Source organism: Cnephaeus nilssonii (assembly GCF_951640355.1).
Source record: "Cnephaeus nilssonii genome assembly, chromosome: 13".
Lineage (NCBI taxonomy): Eukaryota > Metazoa > Chordata > Mammalia > Chiroptera > Vespertilionidae > Cnephaeus > Cnephaeus nilssonii.
Window position 1 is genome coordinate 45,835,135 of NC_137084.1, and position 21,159 is coordinate 45,856,293.

General features: G+C 38.7%; 1 protein-coding gene across 8 annotated transcripts in view; it reads left to right on the forward strand.

Annotated features, from left to right (window-relative positions):
- EMSY (EMSY transcriptional repressor, BRCA2 interacting) overlaps positions 1–14,128 on the forward strand; it is an 80,055-nt gene extending 65,927 nt beyond the window's left edge. For 7 of the 8 annotated variants that reach the window (XM_079786945.1, XM_079786948.1, XM_079786947.1 and 4 more), the window contains 5 exons: positions 771–926; positions 5,232–5,383; positions 7,325–7,888; positions 8,839–9,339; positions 12,182–14,128. In XM_079786945.1, coding sequence (XP_079643071.1) covers positions 771–926; positions 5,232–5,383; positions 7,325–7,888; positions 8,839–9,339; positions 12,182–12,376 — 1,568 coding nt within the window. In that variant the 3' untranslated portion in view covers positions 12,377–14,128. The remainder of the gene's footprint in view (positions 1–770; positions 927–5,231; positions 5,384–7,324; positions 7,889–8,838; positions 9,340–12,181) is intronic. The other variant, XM_079786951.1, reaches the window with a different exon arrangement.
- The last annotated feature ends 7,031 nt before the right edge of the window (positions 14,129–21,159 follow it).

Genomic DNA, 21,159 nt, shown 5'->3' on the forward strand with positions numbered 1-21,159 from the left:
AATGTAAGTCTTCGGTTAACATTTTTAAATATTGATATTATTTTTAGCCTTAGTCATTTATTTCCTCAGCTCCTTGTTTTTTACATACTCAGCCATTTTCATTAATGCCTTATAAGAAAGTAGAAACTGAGTAGATTCTGTGGGAAAAGTGATAAGATAGAAAAATCTGTCCACGGAAACCATTCCTGATTCCAGACTATTCCAGAAGACATTTTTTTGCAGGAACACAGAAGCCATTTTTTCTAATGTTGAAAAATTTTTATGTTTTAAAAGTCATTGAAAACATTCTAATATTTCTTTAGAGATTATCTTAAAATTTTAATAGAACAAATTAAACTGATCACCGAGTTGTGTTATTCAGGGTAGGTGTGCCTGAGTGGAAATCATGCTTTGTACTGCTTATTCACCCTTTGTTTTCAGGTTGGTGAACTCAAGGATTCCAGGGACTACCTTGCAGAAGGGTAAAGAAAATGTTCTAAGGGAAATGTGTATAAGGGAAACAGAACCAGTTGTCTGGCCTAATGATAATAGGGGGGGATTTTACTCTGATTGCATATGAGTCCTTTTTGCTAGGCTTTTGGGTATGATTGCACAAGTTGTGGACTCTGTACTCTTGCATAGCAGTCTGATTTTTCCTTTTCAACTCATTGTCTCCTTAGTCACTACCAGTGTGGCACCCCAGAGGTCTGGTTCGTTATTCCCATGGACAACTCTGGTTTTAGTACTTGTTTGTAATAAAAGTTAACTTTTCCCCTGACTTTTTTATGCAGTAAAGGAAAAATTGGAATCTAAACCAAGACAACCTACTATTGACTTGAGTCAAATGGCAGTGCCTATTCAGATGACCCAGGAAAAGAGACATTCTCCGGAGAGTCCATCAATTGCTGTAGTAGAATCAGAACTAGTTGCTGAATACATCACTACTGGTAGGTGTCCTTTTGAAAAGTAGTATTAAGATAGGAGAGCTACCTTTCTGCATTTCATAGGGTGGTTGTTTGGGGGAGAATATATTTTTTACATTTCCGGATCTCTTTCAGTTTGCTCTGAGAGCAAATTCACTTTGTCCTTGGGATTTACTCTTTTACAACTGGCAGGGGAGGTGGGGGGCAGCGGAGATAATAGGTTGCTATAGTTAGCAAGTAATATAAAACTGCAAGTTGGCCATAAATAATACCTGTGACTATAGGCTAACACTTATAGAGAGAGGATAAATATTTTTTTAAATCTAGAAATAAACATTTTTATGCATCCAAACTTTTTTATTTTGGGGGAGGGGGAGAGGTGGATCAAGGGAGAAAGAAGGTAGAAAATCCAACCCTTTTTTAATGTAAAGGGGAAAAAATGTGGAAAATTTTTTAAGTTATTATAAATACTTAGGAGTTCTGGTGGAAAGTGAATTAGGTATTTGTTTAAAATACAGCCTGGAAGCAAAATACTAATGAGATTTTTGGATGGTGTATATAGAGAATGGAGCAGGAAGGATATAGATTCTTTCAGATGCTGGTGAAACCACACCTGGAATACTGCTTTCTGTTTTGGACACTTCATTACCTTGAGATTTGAAATAGTTCAGAGAGTAGTAATGTGAATAATTCAGGGTTAGGAGAGAGGACTTATGAAGCACTATGTAAAGAACACCTGTCTTAAGTATTCCTTAGCAGTGATTAAAATAGAACATAAAGTTAAAAATATTTGAAGGATGTAAATACTGAAGCAGAAAGGGAATTCTTTGGCATCATTTTAGAAGATATTAAAACTAATGGGTTAAAATTGCCAAATGGAAAATCCATTTAAAGATTATGGAAAGCCATCTAGCATTTACTAGTACTTGAGAGATATTTAGCAGAAAGCTAAATAAAGCAGAGGGCAGTATGTTAGGGAAATCAGTATTGACCTTGGTATAGACTTATCAGTGATGGCGAACCTATGACACGCGTGTAAGCACTGACACGCGTAGCCATTTCTGATGACAAGCGGCCGCATGCCGAGGATGAAACATTTGCTGCTCCTGAGGATGAAACATTTGCGACTAGAGTCTTGGAGTTAGTTTTTTCCTCAAAGTGACACACTACCCGAGTTATGCTCAGTTTTTTGGCAAAGTTTGACACACCAAGCTCAAAAGGTTGCCCATTACTGGACTAGATTATCACAAATAGATGAAAAGACCTATGATTTTTTCCCATACTTATCCTTTTCAGAATGCAGTGATGAGGGGACAGAGGTTGCTTTTCCCCTTCTAGGTGAGTTGTGTGCATCCATTTGTTGTATAACCAAAGGTAAAAGATGATTGTTTAGGGGAGAACCACTTCAATGTATGTGCTCTACTCTGATCTGGTAGGGGAAAGGAAAGCTCCAATCAGTGAAAGAAAGGAAGAGAGATTTTCTTTTTGCAGAATAGTGGGATTTTTTTCTTAGAAATAAAGAATTTGACATTAGGAAAAAAAAGAGTTCTTTAAAGAAGTAAGTGACCATTTTATGGTATTTATTTGGCCCAGTTAAGCTGTTTTCCAATGTTCACTCTGTGGCCTTCTTTCATAATCTCCTCCCAATAATATCCTCAATCACATGCAGCGTTTTCTTTGACTTCCAAGCCAGTTTCCTGGCCCTGGCCTCTTGTATTATCCTGCAGTGGGTGTTAGTTTTGTCTTAACTTTCCTGTACTCTGGAGAAGAGATTTATAGTATTTTGAATAAAGATTATTTTTAAATGGTTTTAGTTGATCTTCTATTAAATTCATTTCATTCCTTAAAAATTAAAGTAATAAGTATAAAGATTAGTATGGACAGCAGAAATGTTTTATATAATCTGATAATCTCATCAGAAGTTTCTTTATTTTTTAAATACCTTTCATTTTTGATGATGCTTTCATCAATAAAAATTTCATTAACTTGCTTGTTTAATTTTAATATGATTTATTTTTCTCTTATTCAGTCATATTGTAGATTTCATTAGTTGTTTTGATATAAATGCCAACTTTTTTTTTTCCAGTTTGGTTGAGCACAAATGAAAGATTTTATTAATTCATATAATATAAAATGAAAAATAAAGCAAACTGATACTACAGTACATTTATAAAATAAGACTAGTGATGCCTATAATCTCATCAGATGTAGGCATACTAGTATGTACATACAGCAACAATAGAAAAATGCATTTTTGAGTATAGATAGAATGTGTTATAAAAATAAAGCTTGTTTATATTTCACTTAATAGTTTAAAAGTTCTGTACTTATTACACATAAATGGCATTTTTACATTGATTTCTGTAGTGATCATCTTACACTTAGATACCCCACTGATGACTTTTCTAAGTATGAAACCACTACTACTTGAAATTGTAGATCAAGATATATGAGCATTAGCCCTCATTGGTTTGGCTCAGTGGATAGAGCATCGGCCTGCGGACTGAAGGGTCCCAAGTTTGATTCAGGTCAAAGGCACATGCCCAGGTTGCTGGCTTGATCCTCAGTAGGGGGCGTGCAGGAGGCAGCTGATCAATGAGTCCCTCTTATCATTGATGTTTCTATCTCTCTCCTTCTCCTTTCCTCTCTGAAATCAATAAAAATATATTTTAAAATATATATATGAGCATTAGAATCATGGATTATTGAGTTTTCATTTCTCAGAATTCTTAGCTAATTTTCTAGAATTTTTTACTCTGTTCCTGATTCAGAAAGTTGGTTTCTCAGTAAATATAAACATGTTTAAAGCTGTGTAGAATAAGACGCAGTGAATGTTTATACTGTTTAAAATGTGGAAATTCAGGCTGGTAAAATATGATCGATTGGCATCAATATAGATAGTTTATTACATGGGATCTTTGTAGCGAAAGAAAAAGAAGTGGGGTTATTTCAATGTATACTCTTACTTATTTGTGTCAGATGAGCTAAGAGAAGATGAAAGAACACTGATTTTTCTATTATTTTGTTAACTTTATATTTTAGTACTTAACAATTTAAGGAATATTTTCAATCTATTACTTCATTTGGTCCTCTTCTAGGTAGAAACAAATTATTATTATCCAATTAAAAAACAAAAATCAAACAAACAAAATCTCTTAAGTTTCAGAAGTTAAATAAAGTTTACACGATGTCTTCAAATTCCCACAGTTGGTTGGTGGCAGAGTGGGGCAGAATCCAGGTGTGACTCTTAGTGATGACACTCCCTGCAGTATCATCTTGACCTTTTACAGCTTTAAGAACTGTAAGGCTATCTACCTAATAAAAGAGTAACATGCTAATTGACCGTACCTTCACGATGCCCACCAGCCAATCAGGAGTGAGTATGCAAAAAACCCAACAAAGATGGCGGGTTAATTTGCATACACAGGTGCTGAGGGGACAGGGCAGGATGCTTGCATTGTCGCCATGGCGACGACACAGGCGTTCCGCACCACCCCAGCCGCTGGGCAGCGTGGTAAGGCAGAAAGGCGGCTCTGGGCCCGAGCGGAAAGGCTGCTCCGGCCAGAGGGAAGGCCCATTCTTACACAAATCTTCATTCGTGCATCGGGCCACTAGTCTATATAATAAAAGCCTAAGCGACATTGCGGCAGAATGACCGGTCGCTATGATGCTCACTGACCACCAGGGGGCAGACACTCAACGCAGGAGCTGTCCCCTGGTGGTCAGTGCGCTCCCCCAGGGGGAGCGCTGCTCAGCCAGAAGCCAGGTTCACAGCTGGTAAGCACAGTGGCGGTGGTGGGAGCCTCTCCCACCTCTGTAGCAGTGCTAAGCAGCAGCAAGCCAATTGGTAAGGAGCAGCGAGCAGGCGGGCAGTAAGGAGTGAGGGGTCCCGGACTGCAAGAGGGTGCAGGCCGGGCTGAGGAACCTCCCTCCCCCATTCACTAATTTCATGCACCAGGCCTCTAGTATAAACATAAAGAGTGGATGCTTCTGGTTTTTGTTGCACTTGGAATTGGGGTCAAGAGATTAAATAAACTTGTATTGTCTTACGATCCCTAAAGAAATTAATCTGGGATTCCATTACAGAAACTGGTTATTATTTTATTTAGTGGGATAAACGTCACTGGAGAAAGTGAGTACAACTCATAGGAGGGTGTGACTTTCTCAGAGTCACACAGCTCATAGGTGGGCAGACTCTGGTCTTCTGCCTCCTAGTTCACTTCACACTTTCTCTGTGATGCCGTATCACATATATTTGTTTAAAATGACTACTAGCTACATAAGCTGTAGTGGTTTCTGGAGAAATATCATCACCTCCTCTATTTTCAGTCAGCCATCGCTCCCAGCCCCAACAGCCCTCCCAGCCCCAGCGGACACTACTCCAGCATGTGGCTCAGTCACAGACTGCAACACAGACTTCAGTGGTGGTGAAGTCCATTCCAGCATCTTCCCCAGGAGCAATCACCCACATTATGCAGCAGGTTGTACCTCTTCTTTTTCTTCCTACCTTCTGTAACTGCATTTTGCCTGAAATGAGGTTCAGTTTCATCTCCTCTTGTAAGAGGAGAAATAACTGAATCAGAGAGTGTTTGTGTACTTCTTTCATCTGTGAGGAGTGAATAGAGGAAATGAATTGAAAGTCTTAACAGAAAGTAATTAAGAAATAATATTCTTGGATTTTCTGTGAACTCTTACTATTTTGAAAGGGTGGGGCTATCTAGATGAATTTAGAATTGGTCGCTGCTTCTATGATTTTTATTGTTATGAAAGAATTTATCACTGAGATAAATTTCAGATGAAATAGAAGTTGGCTTGTTTCGGTTTTTGTTACTGAGGTGTTGTTTTTTTTTTCTTATTTGTTTTACTTTTTGATTTTATAATGAATCCTCATGGGAACATTATAAGTAGATAAATAAATATTTGACCTTTTTTTTAAAAAAATTTTATATGACCAATGAAGAAGGAAAAGACTCAACAGGGAGAATGAATTAATTAAAACAGAGAATCTGGTACCAAGGATAATGGGAGAAAGAAAACATGTTGATAAGTTGATTTTTTTTTTGTCGGATACTGTGCTTTGAGCTTTAAATGCACTAACTTGTTTAATTCTATGATCCTGTAAGATGGGTGTATTATCCCTCTTACAAATGAGGAAACTCATGCTTACAGAAGTTTAATAACTTATCCTAGGTGGCAGAGCCAGGATTTAAATTCAAAGTAGCCTGCCTTTATTATAAAGTGATATCATAGATATCACATTTAAGTATTTACATAAATCACCAGCTCTCAACTACCGGTAGCAGTTGACCCTAATAGTAGGCAAACTACCTGAATGGCAATGAAGAAAATGTTGAATTAAAAACCTCTAGGTGTAAGTTCGTTAAGAGATGGGGGAGGGTTTTAATTGAATCTTATAGAGGTACAGCATATGACAAGAATGGGATTGGTGTCATTAGGGAAGTCAGATGGCCAGAGGTTTTGCTAGGTGTCAGATCTCAGCCTGGAGTCTGACCCTGTTCTGGCCAGTCCTGACATTGACCTCTTTCTCAAGACAGCCAGAGAGGTCAGACAGGCTGGCCCCAATCATGTCACTCAAGATTGATGCTCCTCCCAACACTATTATAACCAACAGCAGACAATCTCCCTTTCCACTGACAGAAGTACTCTTGTCCCCTCCCCCTCCTTCTCTCCAGGGAGCCGGGTCTCTGGGAAGTTGTTGCCTGGTGGGCCTAGAATCTGAGCAAAGGGGTGAGGTGAGGAGGGCTAGTGCAGAGGGTGGTTCCGCAGACCTTTGTGAAGCCCGATAAGCCATCTCCACTCTGAGCAGAGAGGCCCTTTGTGGGGACTGGGATGGGCATGTCCCTCGGGCAACAATTCTTACCTTCTGGACCAGCGGTCGCCAACCTTTTGGACCTCGCGGACCACCAGTTGGCGACCGCTGTTCTGGACACTGTTGGGCATGCACACAGCCAAAGTAGGCTTCTCCGAACCTTGGCTTTTCTCTGGATGCCTCATTCCTGGTTTGCTACATCTTTGTGTGGTTACCATCTCTGATTACCAGTCTTGAGAGCTGTTTCTTTAGCCAGGGCAGCATTTTCTTTTTTTTCTGTGTTGGGCTGTGCTTGCAGAGCAACCTTGTTCTTCTTACCTATAAGTTCGGACCCTGTCAAATTTTTCTTATACTAGTAGAAGTGAGTAGACTAGTTTTTACAGTACTTAATGTCTGAGAGTTGAAATTACAGGAGTCTCAATGTAAAGCCCCCTTTAGATTTGGAAATCTTGAGGTTTCTTGGTCTTTTTAGGCTCTTCCCTCTGATAATTTTTGCATGAATCTCATAACCAAGTCTTTTCCAATTTGAGGAAAATGTAGCATTATAGGTGTTTTTCTTATTTCATTCTTACTTTGTGCCTTTTTTACTTAGGCATTAAGCAGCCACACTGCTTTTACCAAACACAGCGAGGAACTTGGAACTGAGGAGGGTGAGGTTGAAGAGATGGACACTTTAGACCCTCAGACAGGTCTGTTTTACCGATCTGCCCTGCCTCAGTCACAGTCTGCTAAACAGCAGAAACTTAGCCAGCCCCAGCTGGAACAGACTCAGCTGCAAGTGAAAACTCTGCAGTGCTTCCAGACTAAACAGAAGCAGACCATCCACCTGCAGGCAGACCAGCTCCAGCACAAACTCCCGCAAATGCCCCAGCTTTCCATCAGGCATCAAAAACTCACCCCTCTCCAGCAAGAACAAGCACAGCCCAAGCCAGATGTACAGCACACACAGCATCCTATTGTGGCCAAAGACAGGCAGCTTCCTACCTTAATGGCACAGCCCCCGCAAACTGTAGTACAGGTGCTTGCCGTGAAAACCACACAGCAGCTCCCTAAACTGCAGCAGGCTCCGAACCAACCAAAAATCTACGTGCAACCCCAAACCCCCCAGAGCCAAATGGCGCTCCCAGCCTCGTCAGAGAAACAGCCGGCAAGCCAGGTAACGGAATATTGATAGCATGCAAAGTTAAACTTCTCTGTTCACGGAAAAAATGAAACTATCACGACCCTATCATGATTAGCAGTGCTTTCTCCTGGCAAGAGGAAACTCGAAAGCCTCATTATGCTGGTTTTAGTTTACCCCATTAGAAGGTTGACATTAGGGAAGAAATGCACATCATTAACATAGGAAGGGGAAAAAATCATAGCACTCAGAAGTTGATTTTCCAGGCATTTTTTAATGAAATCACTTCAGCATTGATCAACAGTGCATAGAAGCGATATCCCTAAATTATTCCTATTTGTTTAGGTATAAAATATTTATTTCTATGCCTGTAAACTCTTATTTCTATGACAGTAATGCTAAGTAAACTGTAGTCTTTTAAGGCGCTTCATTGAACGTCTTCCTTTGTAGTTTGCATCATCACCATCTAGTTAATAAATTATCTTCTACATTGCAGAGAAATTATCTCTGGATAGTTGAAAGAAAAACTATTTTCAGGAAAGTCAGTGGCTTTGGAGTGATGTGTGTAGGTGTAAATTATAAATACATAAATATATAGAATATGTTTGTGTAAATGTATTTTGAAGCAAAAGATTAAAAAAAACTTCTTATTTTAAAAAGCTGAAGATTATATGAAATAATTTGAGACAGATTGAAGGTATACTGTGTGGGAATACAAATCCTAAAGGAAAACAAGACTGCTGTAACTTTTTCCCCCCTTAATTTGCTATGAACTTTGGCTGGCTGAACTTTTGACCCCTCCTCTTTCCCTAGGTTCTGTACGAGTAGCCAGTTTCTTCCCTACCAGCCCTCTTATCGAAACACCAAGCTTCAAAATGTCTTCCTAGTATACCGCACAAATGTTTCTTTTGCCATATTGTCTGGGGTGTTTGATAGATTTTCAAAAAGATGTAGCTGTAACACACACAACCCCAATTTGTTTTCAGGTGGAGCAGCCAATTATAACCCAAGGATCCTCTGTTACAAAGATAACTTTTGAGGGGCGCCAGCCACCCACAGTTACAAAGATAACTGGTGGCAGTTCTGTGCCTAAGCTGACATCACCAGTTACAAGCATATCTCCCATTCAGGCCTCTGAGAAGACAGCAGTGTCAGACATTTTGAAAATGTCTTTGATGGAAGCTCAGATTGATACAAATGTAGAGCATATGGTAGTGGATTCCCCAAAGAAGGCTCTTGCCACTAGTATGCTCGCTGGTGAAGCAGGATCATCATCCTCCACCCACGTGGTGGTGGCAGGGATGGCGAATTGCACTCCCCAGCAACAGAAATGTAGAGAGTCCTGTTCAAGTCCATCTGCTGCTGGCCCTCCCCTAACAACAAGGAAAATCGATGCAGCAGGAATGCCTACAACAGGCCAGTTCATGCATATTCAGAATGTAGGCCAAAAGAAAGCTGAAGAGAGCCCAGCAGAAATTATCATCCAGGTAAGAACTGGAAAGAACATGAGAACTCTTGGGCATCTTGGGGGTGGTGGGTTTGGTGGGTTTTGGGATATCACAGAAAAAGTCAAACCAAGATGGGGAAAAGACAGATTACCTTGAGATGGTGTTTGACAAATTTGGTTTAATACTTATTCAAATATACAATTTTATACTAATTTTTTGGAAGTGAATCCCAGAAAATTGATGGACATTGTCAGACAGCACACCTTAGTGACAGTCAAGGGGCCTGAGCCCATATGTCAGCTTGATTTATGCAGGTCACACTTCCCAATGTTAAATTCAGTAGGTCACCCCTGAAGATTGGCAACTTCCTAGGGTCAATTTTGGACTCCTTAATCTTTGCTCTGGGATATAATTGGATTGTACTTCTATTTCAAGTACATTTTATGGATCCTTTCCTTGGAAATACAGTTTTTGATCTTGATCCAAATTTATGGTTTTTAGGATAATAAAAACTTAACTAACTGAAATGTCTAGAGAAACAAGTAAGAAAATTTTCTAAGTAATTTAACTTTATATCTAACTTGGGATTAACCGTAAAGCTTTGCTTTTTATTTCAATCATTATTATTGAAAAATCTCATTATGGTTACTGCCCTGTCTTGGTAAGTACAGGCTAGTGAACATGAGTCTCACATTCTCTTCATTCTAAACTCATCTTTCATCATGCATAATAGACCAAGATTTGGTTTGGACTAGCCCTTAGGAATTGTGTTTTATTCCCTCTCCCCTTCCAAAGTACCAGGCTGTTTGACAATTGTCATTTTTTGATAAACTGATACTTGTCTCAGAAGGTATCAGAGCAACAATTTTAGTTAATTGAGAATTTTTAGATTTATGAAATGTGAATAGTCTAGGATTTTACTCTAGATTCACACTTGGCAGTTCCTGTGGTAAACTTCCTTTTCCATGATGCCAAGCTCTGAGAGAATGCAAATTAACCAGTATTAATCCAAATATGATATAATTAAGTATGGGGAAAATGCTTAAAGGCAAATTGAACTGGCCATTGAATTATTTAAATATCTTGTTTTCCCCCCTATTAAAAAATAAATGTTAGTGAATTAAATAATCTTTGACAAAGGGATTTGTTGTTGTTTTTCTCTGAAGAGGTATAGTGAAAAAGGAATGTTTTCCTGGCTTTGCCATTCACTGTGTGACTTTGGGCAAGGCTACTTACTTAACCTCACTGTACCTTAGTCTCCTCATCAGTAAAGTGGGACTAAGGTACGCCTACTTTACATGATTGATGTAAGGATTACATAAAATTGAGATGAAGCACCTGGCACAGTACCTGGCTCACAGTGATTGCCCAATAAATTGTAGCTAATACTATTTTTACTAAAATTTATTATGGCTCCTGGGGGGTTAAATTGGTATACTCACTAAATTGAAAATAATTTTGGATAGCTTAATTGGAAATTACTTTCTGCACTTTCTGAACAGGAGTGAAAATGCAATCGATTGCATGTATCAGGATAATAGCTATTTAATAGTTTCTCTTCAGAATACTCAGCTAACTTTTAGCATGTACCATGTGCTAGATTGCTATGTCAGAGGGAAGAGCAGCATAGTGATTAAGAATCAAGCTTTTGGAGTCAGAAATACCTAGATTTGAATCTCACCTGTACTCCTTGTCAGCATTTTGGTTTTGAGCAACAAAGTTAACCTCAATTTTGTCATGTATGAAATGGAAACAATGACATTCACCTCACAGTGTTGTTTTGAGGATTAGGTCAGAAGATGTATATAAAGCAGCTGGTCAAGTGTCTGATAGATTCAATAAAAATAGCTCATGTTATTATAATTATCATTAATACATTGCTAGAACATTTTCAGATCTTATTAGTTATACTTAGCTTTGACCTGAAGTACATACTGATTTTACTGATTTAGAAAAATACCTATGGGGATGAGTGAAGGAAGTCTGCAGAAGTGCTTTGATAGTAAATGCTTTGAATGAAAAGCATGAATTCTTTGTAGACAGAGGTAATGTATAGTTCGTTTATTCATTCGTTCATTCGTTTGTTCATTCATTCCACATGTATTATTTAACTCTATGTTCCAGGCACTGTGCTAGGTGCTGAGATTAGAGTAGTAAACAAGATAGAATATATCTACTATCCTGAAAGAGTCTATATATGTGCAATTCATAGAATTTTAAAACTGTAAGGATCTTTAGAATATATCTTCTTCAGCCATCTTATTTTACACAAAAGCAAACTTTTGTATAAAAGTTTTTGTATAAAAGCTCAAGGAAGTGAAGTGATTTTTTCAGAGGTCCACAGTTAGAGCCAAAGCTGAACAAAAATCCTGGTCTCCTGACTCTGAGACTTTTTCACAAGGATTAGCTATGTGGAAGGGGGGCGGGGAGAAGGGGGGGGGGCAAACAAAAAATCTGACTACGTATACATTTAAAATGTGCTTAATGATCAAATGAAAATGTCCTTCAAAGTCTGTCTCTTGAATTAGGCACAGCTTTCATCCTCCTTTGTTAGAAGAGGAACCCTCAAGGAGTAGAAGGATTACTTCGAGTTTAATAGGACTTGGCTTTGAATCCTGACATTAACCCTGACCAACTGTGACCTTGATTAAGTCACTGACCCTCTTAGTTTCCTCATTTGTAAAATGGGAATAGTATTTTCCTTATAGTGTTATTATGGGGATTTAGTAGAATATCATGTGAAAGTACCTAGCACAGTGTCCAACGTGTAGTAATTGTCTAATAAATGTCAGATTCCTTTTTTCTTCTTTAGGGTTGTTGGATAATCTTTCTGTTACCTTTTCTTTTCCATAAAGCTTTTCTCCTGTGTCTTCTCTTCCAGGCCATTCCTCAGTACGCTATTCCTTGTCACTCCAGCTCCAATGTGGTAGTAGAGCCCAGCGGGCTCCTTGAGCTAAACAACTTCACCAGTCAGCAGTTGGATGACGATGAAACAGCAATGGAGCAGGACATAGACAGTAGCACAGAGGATGGAACTGAGCCCAGTCCCTCTCAGAGTTCTGCTGAACGATCCTAGTGTTTCGGATACAGGAGTGCACTTTAAAACCTACTTGGTTACCAAGGGTCCAGGGAAGCCCTTGTATTTTGATGTGTAAAGAGAGCACTTTGCCCATGCTTAGGCTGTAGATCCCGCAGCAGCAGTATTTCAACAAGAATTGCTGCAGGAGAAGCATTTTAAAGCAAAACAAAACAGGGAAGGTACTTTTAAAAAAGAGAAAAGAAAGAAAAAAGGAAAAAAAGAAAAAAAAAGAAAAAGAGATGCACATCTACAGGGCAGGAGACCTGATATTCTTCCTCTGTTGGACCGTGGCTGATGGAAAAGTTTGCCTTGCAGTGGAAAGAGACTTTTTTTCTGTGAATGTTCCTCTGCTGGCTTCTACTGAGCAAAACACCATCAAAAAAAGAGAATGTGAATAGTTTGTACTTTGAAACAGTGTGACAGGAACAGTTTTTCCCCCCCTTTAATCTTGTATGTTTTTGCAAATCCCTGGAAGGGTTGAATTAACCAATTCAACATTTTACATTTGCTCAGATCATAGTTTATAAAATAACTAGAAAAATACTGGCATTAAAGAGTCCTTGTTGGATGATGAAAAATCAGATCCCTAACCAGTGGGAAGTGCTTTTCTGGTGGTTTGTACATTCTCACCAATTGTATGCTAATTTATTGTGTTGTTCCTTTGTGCTCCGGGCCAGCACACTTGCCTTCTATTTATTTAAATGTAAACGTTTTAAAGCAGACTATGTTCCTTCTGACAAATTTCCTGTGAACCAGGATTGCCTACATTTCCACCTCCCCCTCCCCACTTTAAGAAAACTTACAAGAAAATGTTTCATTGTGAAGCAGAGGAAAAAGAAACATTTTCTGACCCAAAGGAAATGTTCAGTTATGTTCAGGAAAACAAATTGTTCATATGTTGCTATCTTTATATTGAAATTGCACATTCATGTTGGACTGAGACTTTGAAAAATCTTTTACATACTTTTGTTTAACCCCCTTTGAAATGTATAAAAGGTTCATTTACAGTTCTAAATGTAATGTTTTAAAGCATTCTACCTTTTTAGGACATAGTTTGTTTAAGCAATATGTTTGGGTCTTGTGACCACTGTCGCAAGTAGAGTGAGGGGTAAGAGGGTGGGAGGATAAGGCAGTTTTGACAAGTTGTGGCAAAGGAAATTATACTTTTCATTTTTAAAAAATGTAAATAGAAATGTTTTTAACGGTTTTATATAGATTTCACTATAAATGAGCGTTTTAAGACTGACAAATGTTGAACTGTACATACATATATCAGCATAACTGCCCAATTTTTTGGTGCTGAAGTACTGTAAGTAGAATTCATCAACAGTCTCCTAATTTTTGCATCTATATCTGGAAAGAAAAACTGTGATACTATAGTTAATAAATTCCCACTAGAGTGACATGATTTAAACAAAAGCATTCATAAGATGCACTGATCTCTGGTAGTTGTCATTATTTCTGTTAGTTGATGATGACCTACCCATAGATGGAGCTGTTGGATGTTATTTTATTGTATAAATTCATGTTTAAAAGACTTTGTGACTGTTTATAGTTAAGTAATTTTTTTAACCTCTCCGGTCATAGACTTCTTTGAAAATCTGATTACGCTATGAACTCTCTCACCAAAAAGATACACATGCCAATATACATGTTAGATTTTGCATATAATTTTAGGGGTTTATAGGCCCCCTCAGCATATCCTGTATTCCAGGTTAAACCCTCTGTTATGGTCAATTCATTACTTGCAGGTGTAAGTTTTTATAAAATAAAATATCTTTTAAATATTTGTGGATCAGGTAACAAGAGCACACTTGAATAAAATTATTACATTCTACTTCTATATATATTCTGGCAGCATAGCATACCTGTCTCCCTTTGAGAATTTAGTCTTAACATGTTTCAGCAACTGGAATGGCAAATGAAACTTCCATAGTCTACATTTTTTAAAAATTAGTGCACATATTAACAAATTCTCAAATGAGAGTTTTAAAATTGTTTTCTTTTAAAGGTGCTATTTTCAAGGGCAACATGAATTCTTTTATTCAAAAAAGTATTAATTAAGCATCTCGTGTGTGCCAGGCCCTATTCTAAGCCACCAGGGATACTATACCAAATAAACAGAAAATTCTACCCGTATGGAGTTTATAAACAGGACTTCCTGCTGATGAAGTGAATGTGAGGGCTAAAGGAAGGAGGAAACAAGAAACAGGTTTCTTGATTAAGTGGATGGTGACACTATATGTGGATCTCCAGGCGTCCTTTCATTTTTTATTTTTTAAAATGTATTTTTATTGATTTCAGAGAGGAAGGGAGAGGGAAAGAGAAATATCAATGATGAGAATCATTGATAGGCTGCCTCCTGCACGTCCTCTGTTGGGGATCGAGCCTGCAACTAAGTGCTGTGATGGAGAAATTTGCAGTGCCATGATAGAAATGGGGAGATTGGAGAGTTTCCCTCAGGATGGAATGCCTAAGCTGTGATCTGAAGGAAGAGGATTTAACTAGGCAAAGAGGAGGGGGGGACACCTGTCTAGGCATATGGACAGCAGGTACAAAAGCCCTGTGGTGGGAGGAGAACTTTGAATAAGCCATTGTGGCAGCAGCAAAGAGACTAAGCCAGTGTGGTGGGAGCAGAAAGTACAGGCTGAATTATATGGATCCTGTGGGTTATGATAAAGGGTTGGGTCTTTATTTTAAGAACAATGAGACATCATTGAAAAGTTTTCAGGCAGTGGAGTTTGCAAAATGAATTACCATAGTTACAAATTGTTTGGAGTTACATTGGTTCATTAGAACAGAAAAATGTATTTGACATATCTTTTGTTGATGCCAGTCTCGACTCCTTTTGTCCTTTTCTCAAACATCTTCCGTGGTTTCCCCAATACTGTACTTTGAATCTGACATACCAGGCAGCCAAAGCTTCAACCTTTGTTTCTAGATTCAAAACCATTTCACGTCCCTGATCTACTGCCTGTCTCCTTCACCACACACACATTTTATTGCTCTGCATTTAAAAGTCTCATTCCTCAAAGCCCAGCTTGAATTTCCCCTCCCCCAAGATTTCCCAGATCTCTTCAATGAGGACTCATCCCACCCCACTGCTGGGTTCCTCTAGCATTTGGGGATAAACATATTTACTTAGCGCTCACCATTAATAACCTACTGCAAATTATTTGCATTGCATAACGGTGCTCTGTGTAGGCAAGGATTCACTTTTTTTTTGTTTTTAAGTCACCCAATTTCTTATATAACTAGAGGCCTGGTGCATGGATTCGTGCACTGGTGGGATCCCTCGGCCTAGCCTGCACCCTCTTGCAATCTGGGACCCCTCGGGGGATGTCGGACTGCCAGTTTTGGCCTGATCCCCACAGGCCAGGCTGAGGGACCCCAACGGTGTATGAATCTGCACCAGGCCTCTAGTATGCATATAAGATCTTTGGTTAATCTCTTCCTGCCCTCCCCCCTTTCCTCTGAGATTCATCAGTCTGTTCCATGTTCCCATGCCTGTATGTTGAGCGTCTGCCCCCTGGTGGTCAGTGCATGTCATAGCTACTGGTCGAATGGTCACTTAGACCTTTATATATATATATGGACTAGGGGCCTGGTGCATGAATTTGCACACAGGTGGGGCCCCTCAGGGTGGCCTGTGGGGACCGGGCCGATACCCACAATTCAACGCCGCCTGCAGCTCCTGCCTGCCACTCCTGCTCATCCCGACCCTGCTGTGCCTGCCGCGGGCTCGTGCCCAGTCAATCCTAATAGGGAGAGGCTCGCACCGCCACAGCAGCGCTCACCAGCCATGAGCCCTGCATCTGGCGCCCATCCCAATGGGAGTGGTGGCGGGGCTGGGATGCAATAGGTCCTCTGGGCAGGGCAGTGGGACGCCCTTGCCAGTCTGGGATCCGGATCTGTCCTGCTGATGTTCACGCTGGTTGCCAGGAGCCACCTGGTGGCCGCTTTTATATCATTTCTTCCTTATGGTGCGTCTAGGGAGGGGAAGCGGCTGTGAGGCCCAAGGCTGCCTTCCAGGAGGCCGGTGGCACTGTTGGGATCATGCCAGTGGTGCTGGTCCTTCAGTGCCTGGCCTATTCTCCGGAGATTGGACCTGCAGGACTACTGAGGGAGGGAATGGCTACTGCCGGGCTGGTGGGCCATCGGAACGGGTTGGTCAGCTGAGCGGCGCTCCCGCTGTGGGAGTGCACTGACCACCAGGGGGCAACTCCTGCTTTGAGCGTCTGCCCCTGGTGGTCAGTGTGCGTCATAGCGACTGGTCGACCAGTCATTCGGTCGCTTAGGGTTTAATATATATGGACGACTAGAGGCCCGATGCACAAAATTCTTGCAGCTGCAGCAGCTTTCTTCACAGCCCTGGCTTTGTCTAGAAGGATGTTTGGCTGTCCGGTCTAATTAGCATATTACACTTTTATTATTATAGCTACCTGATAGGAATTCCTTATGTACACTATCACAATGTGAGGGTTCCTTTGCAATTCCCCACAATGTGCCTGCCAGTGGGGAATTCAACATGCTAGGGCAGTGGTCGGCAAACTGTGGTTCACGAGCCACATGCGGCTCTTTGGCCCCTTGAGTGTTCTGACACCACTTCTTCAAAATAGACTCGCCCAGGCCGAAAACCGACTTCTGCGCATGGGCCACGAAGTTTCAATCGCACTGTACGTGCGCTCCTGCACGTGGTATTGTGTGGAAGAGCCACACTCAAGGGGTCAAAGAGCTGCATGTGGCTCGCGAGCCACGGTTTGCCAACCACTGTGCTAGGGAGTTACTCTAAAAAATTCAGTCTAAAGTGAGAGGTGCTGAGTTTCTCTATTTTTTTATGCCCTTGCATCTCAAGGTTTAATATTCAAGGTGGTTAGAATTTAGTGAGATCATTGATGATCTTGGTAGGTAGGATTCACTCTCATTCAGTCAATAACATTATATTCGGCTCTGCATGGGATCAGCTGCTTTTCCCCTGATGATAGAGTTCACCAGGGTTTGTGCTCAACCTACATCCCTCTTACTCTCTGCAGTGTTCCTGAAGCTATCATTCATACTATGGCTTTAACCTCCACCTGTAAATGGGTTAAATCATTGACTGTATATTTGTTGAGCAGTTATTCTGTTCCAGGAACTGTTCTCGCTACTAGGATAGCCAGCAGCAAACAAAATGGGGGTGGAGGGGCGGGGGAGATTCTGCCCTATGTAGTTTACATTCCAAATGGGCTATAAATATGCATTTAAAAATATATAGTATCTTAGTGAAAATAATGAGAAAAAATAGAGAAGGAGAATACGGAATTTCAGGGTCTTATCTGTGTGTGAAATTTTAGATAGGATAAACAGGGGAGTACTCACGTGACGGCGACTAGGAAAAAATCTGAAGGAAATGAGCAAGTCAGCCAGGCTGATGTCTCTAGGAAGAGTGTTCGAGGTGGAGGAACAGCAAGTGCAAAGGCCCTGAGATGTGTATCTGGCATGTTCAAAGAACAGTAAGTAAATGGATTGATTTTCTTACGTTGAACTGTTCTTGCATTCCTGTCATAAATCCCATATGGTTTTTGTTGTATAATCCTCTTAATATGCAGTTGGATTCAATTTGCTAGTATTTCGTTGAGCATTCTTGTATCTATATTTATGAAGGATATTGGTCTATAATTTTCTTGTTATGTCTTTGGTATCAGGGTAATGCTGGTCTCATCAAATGAGTTAAGAAGTGTTTCCTCTTTTATTTTTTGAAGGAATATGTGAAGGATTGGTGTTATTTCTTTAAATGGTGGAATTCACCAGTAAAGCTATCTGGTCCTGGTAATTTTCTTTGTTGGGAGGTTTTGGATTAGTGGTTCAATCTTTTTTCTTGTTATAAGTCTGTTGAGATTTTCTATTTCTTTTTAAGCCAGTTTAGGTAATAGGTGTATTTCTAGGAATTTGTCCATTTAGTCTCCGTGATCTGATTTGTTGGAGTATAATTGTGTATAGTGTTCTTATAATTTTATTGCTTAAGGAAGCAGTCATATCCCTGCTATGATTTCTGATTTTAGTTATTTGCATCTTTTCTCTGTTTTCTTTAGCAGTAGCTAGTAGCTAAAGGATTGTCAATTTTATTGATCTTTTCCAAGAACTGATTTTTTGTTTCATCGATACTCTATTGTTTTTCTCTTCCCTATTTAATCTATCTCCATTCTATTATTTATTATTTTATTTCTTTTGCTAGTTTTGGGTTTAGTTTTTCTACTAGTTACTCAAAGTATAAAATTAAGTTATCGATTTGAGATCTTCTTTTCCACTATAGGTATTTATGCCTATAAATTTCCCTCTGAGCACTGCTTTTTCTGCATTCAATAAATTTAGGTATGTTGTGGTTGTTTTTTTTATCTTAAGGTATTTTCTAGTTTCTCTTGTGATTTCTTCAATCTTTGCTTAAGAGTATGTTACTTAATTTCCACATATTTGTGAATTTTCCAGTTGTACTTCTATTAATAATTTATATCTTCATTCCATTGTGCATATTCTATCTATAATTGAAAGTGGGATACTGAAGTCTTCACAAGTCTCCACTATATTTCTCCCTTCAATTCTGTTAATAGTTGCCCCAAATGTTTTGGGACTCTATTTGGTGCATATATGTTTATAATTGTTACATTTCTTGATGATTCAGTTCCTTTTTTATTGTCCTTCTTTGTCTCCAGTAACAATTTTTGACTTTAAGTATATTTTGTCTGATATTAATACAGTTACCTCAGCTTTCTTTTGGTTACCATTTGCATGGAATGCATTTTTTCATATTTTTACTTGCAACCTGTTTATGTCTTTATATTTAAAAACTCATGGATAGATATTGTATTTTTCATTTTATTTTTAGAATTCAGTCTGCCAACCTCTGCTTTTTTATTAGAGAGTTTAATTTGTTTACATTTAGTATAATTACTAATAAAGAAGGATTTACTTCTGCCATTTGGTATTTGTTTTCCATACGCCTTATAAATTTTTTTAAACACCATTACATTTTTTTGTGTTTAGTTTATTTTTTATTTTTTGCAGTGAAATGTTTTGATCCCCTTCACATTTTCTTAGTGTGCATTTTTTTTAGATATTTAGATAATTTCTTTGTGGCTACCAAAGAGATTACATTGAACATCTTAAATTTATATCAGTCTAGTTTGAATGATAACAACTTAACTTCAATAGCATACAAAACTCTGCTCTTATACAGCTTTGTCCTATCTTTATGTTGTTGTCATCACAAATTACATAATTAAAGATTATGTGTCCAATAACATAGATTTATAATTATTTTATGCATTTGTCTTTTAAATGACATAGGAAATAAAAAGTGGAGTTACAAACCAATGATACGGACTTTTATATTTGTCCATGTAGCTGCCTTCACCTGGAGATCTTTATTTCTTCATGTAGGTTCATAATTTTCTTTGAGGGCTCTCTTTGGCTCTTATTTTAGGTTCTATCTACTGGTAGGGAACTTCCTGAGTTTTTGTTTATCTGGGAATGTCTTAATTTCTCCCTCATTTTCAAAGGACAGTTTTGCTAGGTATTGGATTATTGATTGACAATTTTTTCTTTCTTTCAGCACTTTAAATATGTCACCCCATTGCTTTTTGGGCTTTATGGATTCTGGTGAGAGATGGGCTGTTAATCTTTTTGAGGAGTGCTTATACATGACAAGTTGCTGCCCTCTTGCTTCTTTCACAATTCTCTGTCTTGTCTTGACAGTTTAACTATAATGTGTCTTAGTGTAGGTCTTTGAGTTTATTTTAGTTGGAGTTCTTTGAACATCTTGAATGTGTAGAGTCATGTCTTTCCTCAAACTTGGGAAATTTTCAGTTATTATTAAAATATTTCTTTGATGATGTCCCACGGGCTCTATTCATGTTTCTTAATTTTTTTTTCCTGCTTCTTAGACTGGATAATTTCAGTTGTTCTATCTTCAAGATCACTGATTCTGTCTTCTGCATGCTCAAATTTTAATTGAACCCCTCATGAGTTTTTAAAATTTTTATTTATCAATATTTCCAATTTCCCCAGCCTCTGGCAACTACCATTTTATTCTTTGCTTTCATGAGTTCAACTTTCTTAGATTTCACCTATACGTGTTATCATGCAGTATTTGTCTTTCTGTGTCTAGCTTATTTTACTTCTCATGATGTCCTCCAGTTTCATCCATGTTGTTGCAAATGATAGGGTTTACTTTTTTTAAAAGGCTGAATAATTGTGTGTGTGTGTGTGTGTGTGTGTGTGTGTGTGTGTTACATTTTCTTTATCCATTCATCTTTGACAGACACTTAGGTTGTTTCCATATCTTAGCTATTATGAATATTGCTGCTATGAACATGGGAGTGCAGATATTTCTTTGAGATATTGATCTAATTTTCTTTGGATATACCCAGCAGTGGGATTGCTGGATCCTATGACATTCTATTTTTAATTTTTTGAGGAAATCCTATACTGGTTTGCCAAGAAGTTTTTATTTCAATAATTTTACTTTTCATCTCCAGAATTGCCCTTTGGTTCCTTCTTATATTTTATCTTTCATGACCTTCTCATTTAGTTCATACATCACTTTCCTTATTCTTACAGTTTTTGTCCATGTTATCCTTTAGTTCTTTATGCATATTTAAGAATTACTTTAAAGTCTTTATGTAGTATGCCCAATGTCTGGGTTTTCTTGGGGACTGTTTCAGTCGATTAATTTTGATCCTTTGAATGGGCCATACTTTTCTGTTTGTTTATGATTTTTTATTGTTGTTGAAAAGTGAAACATT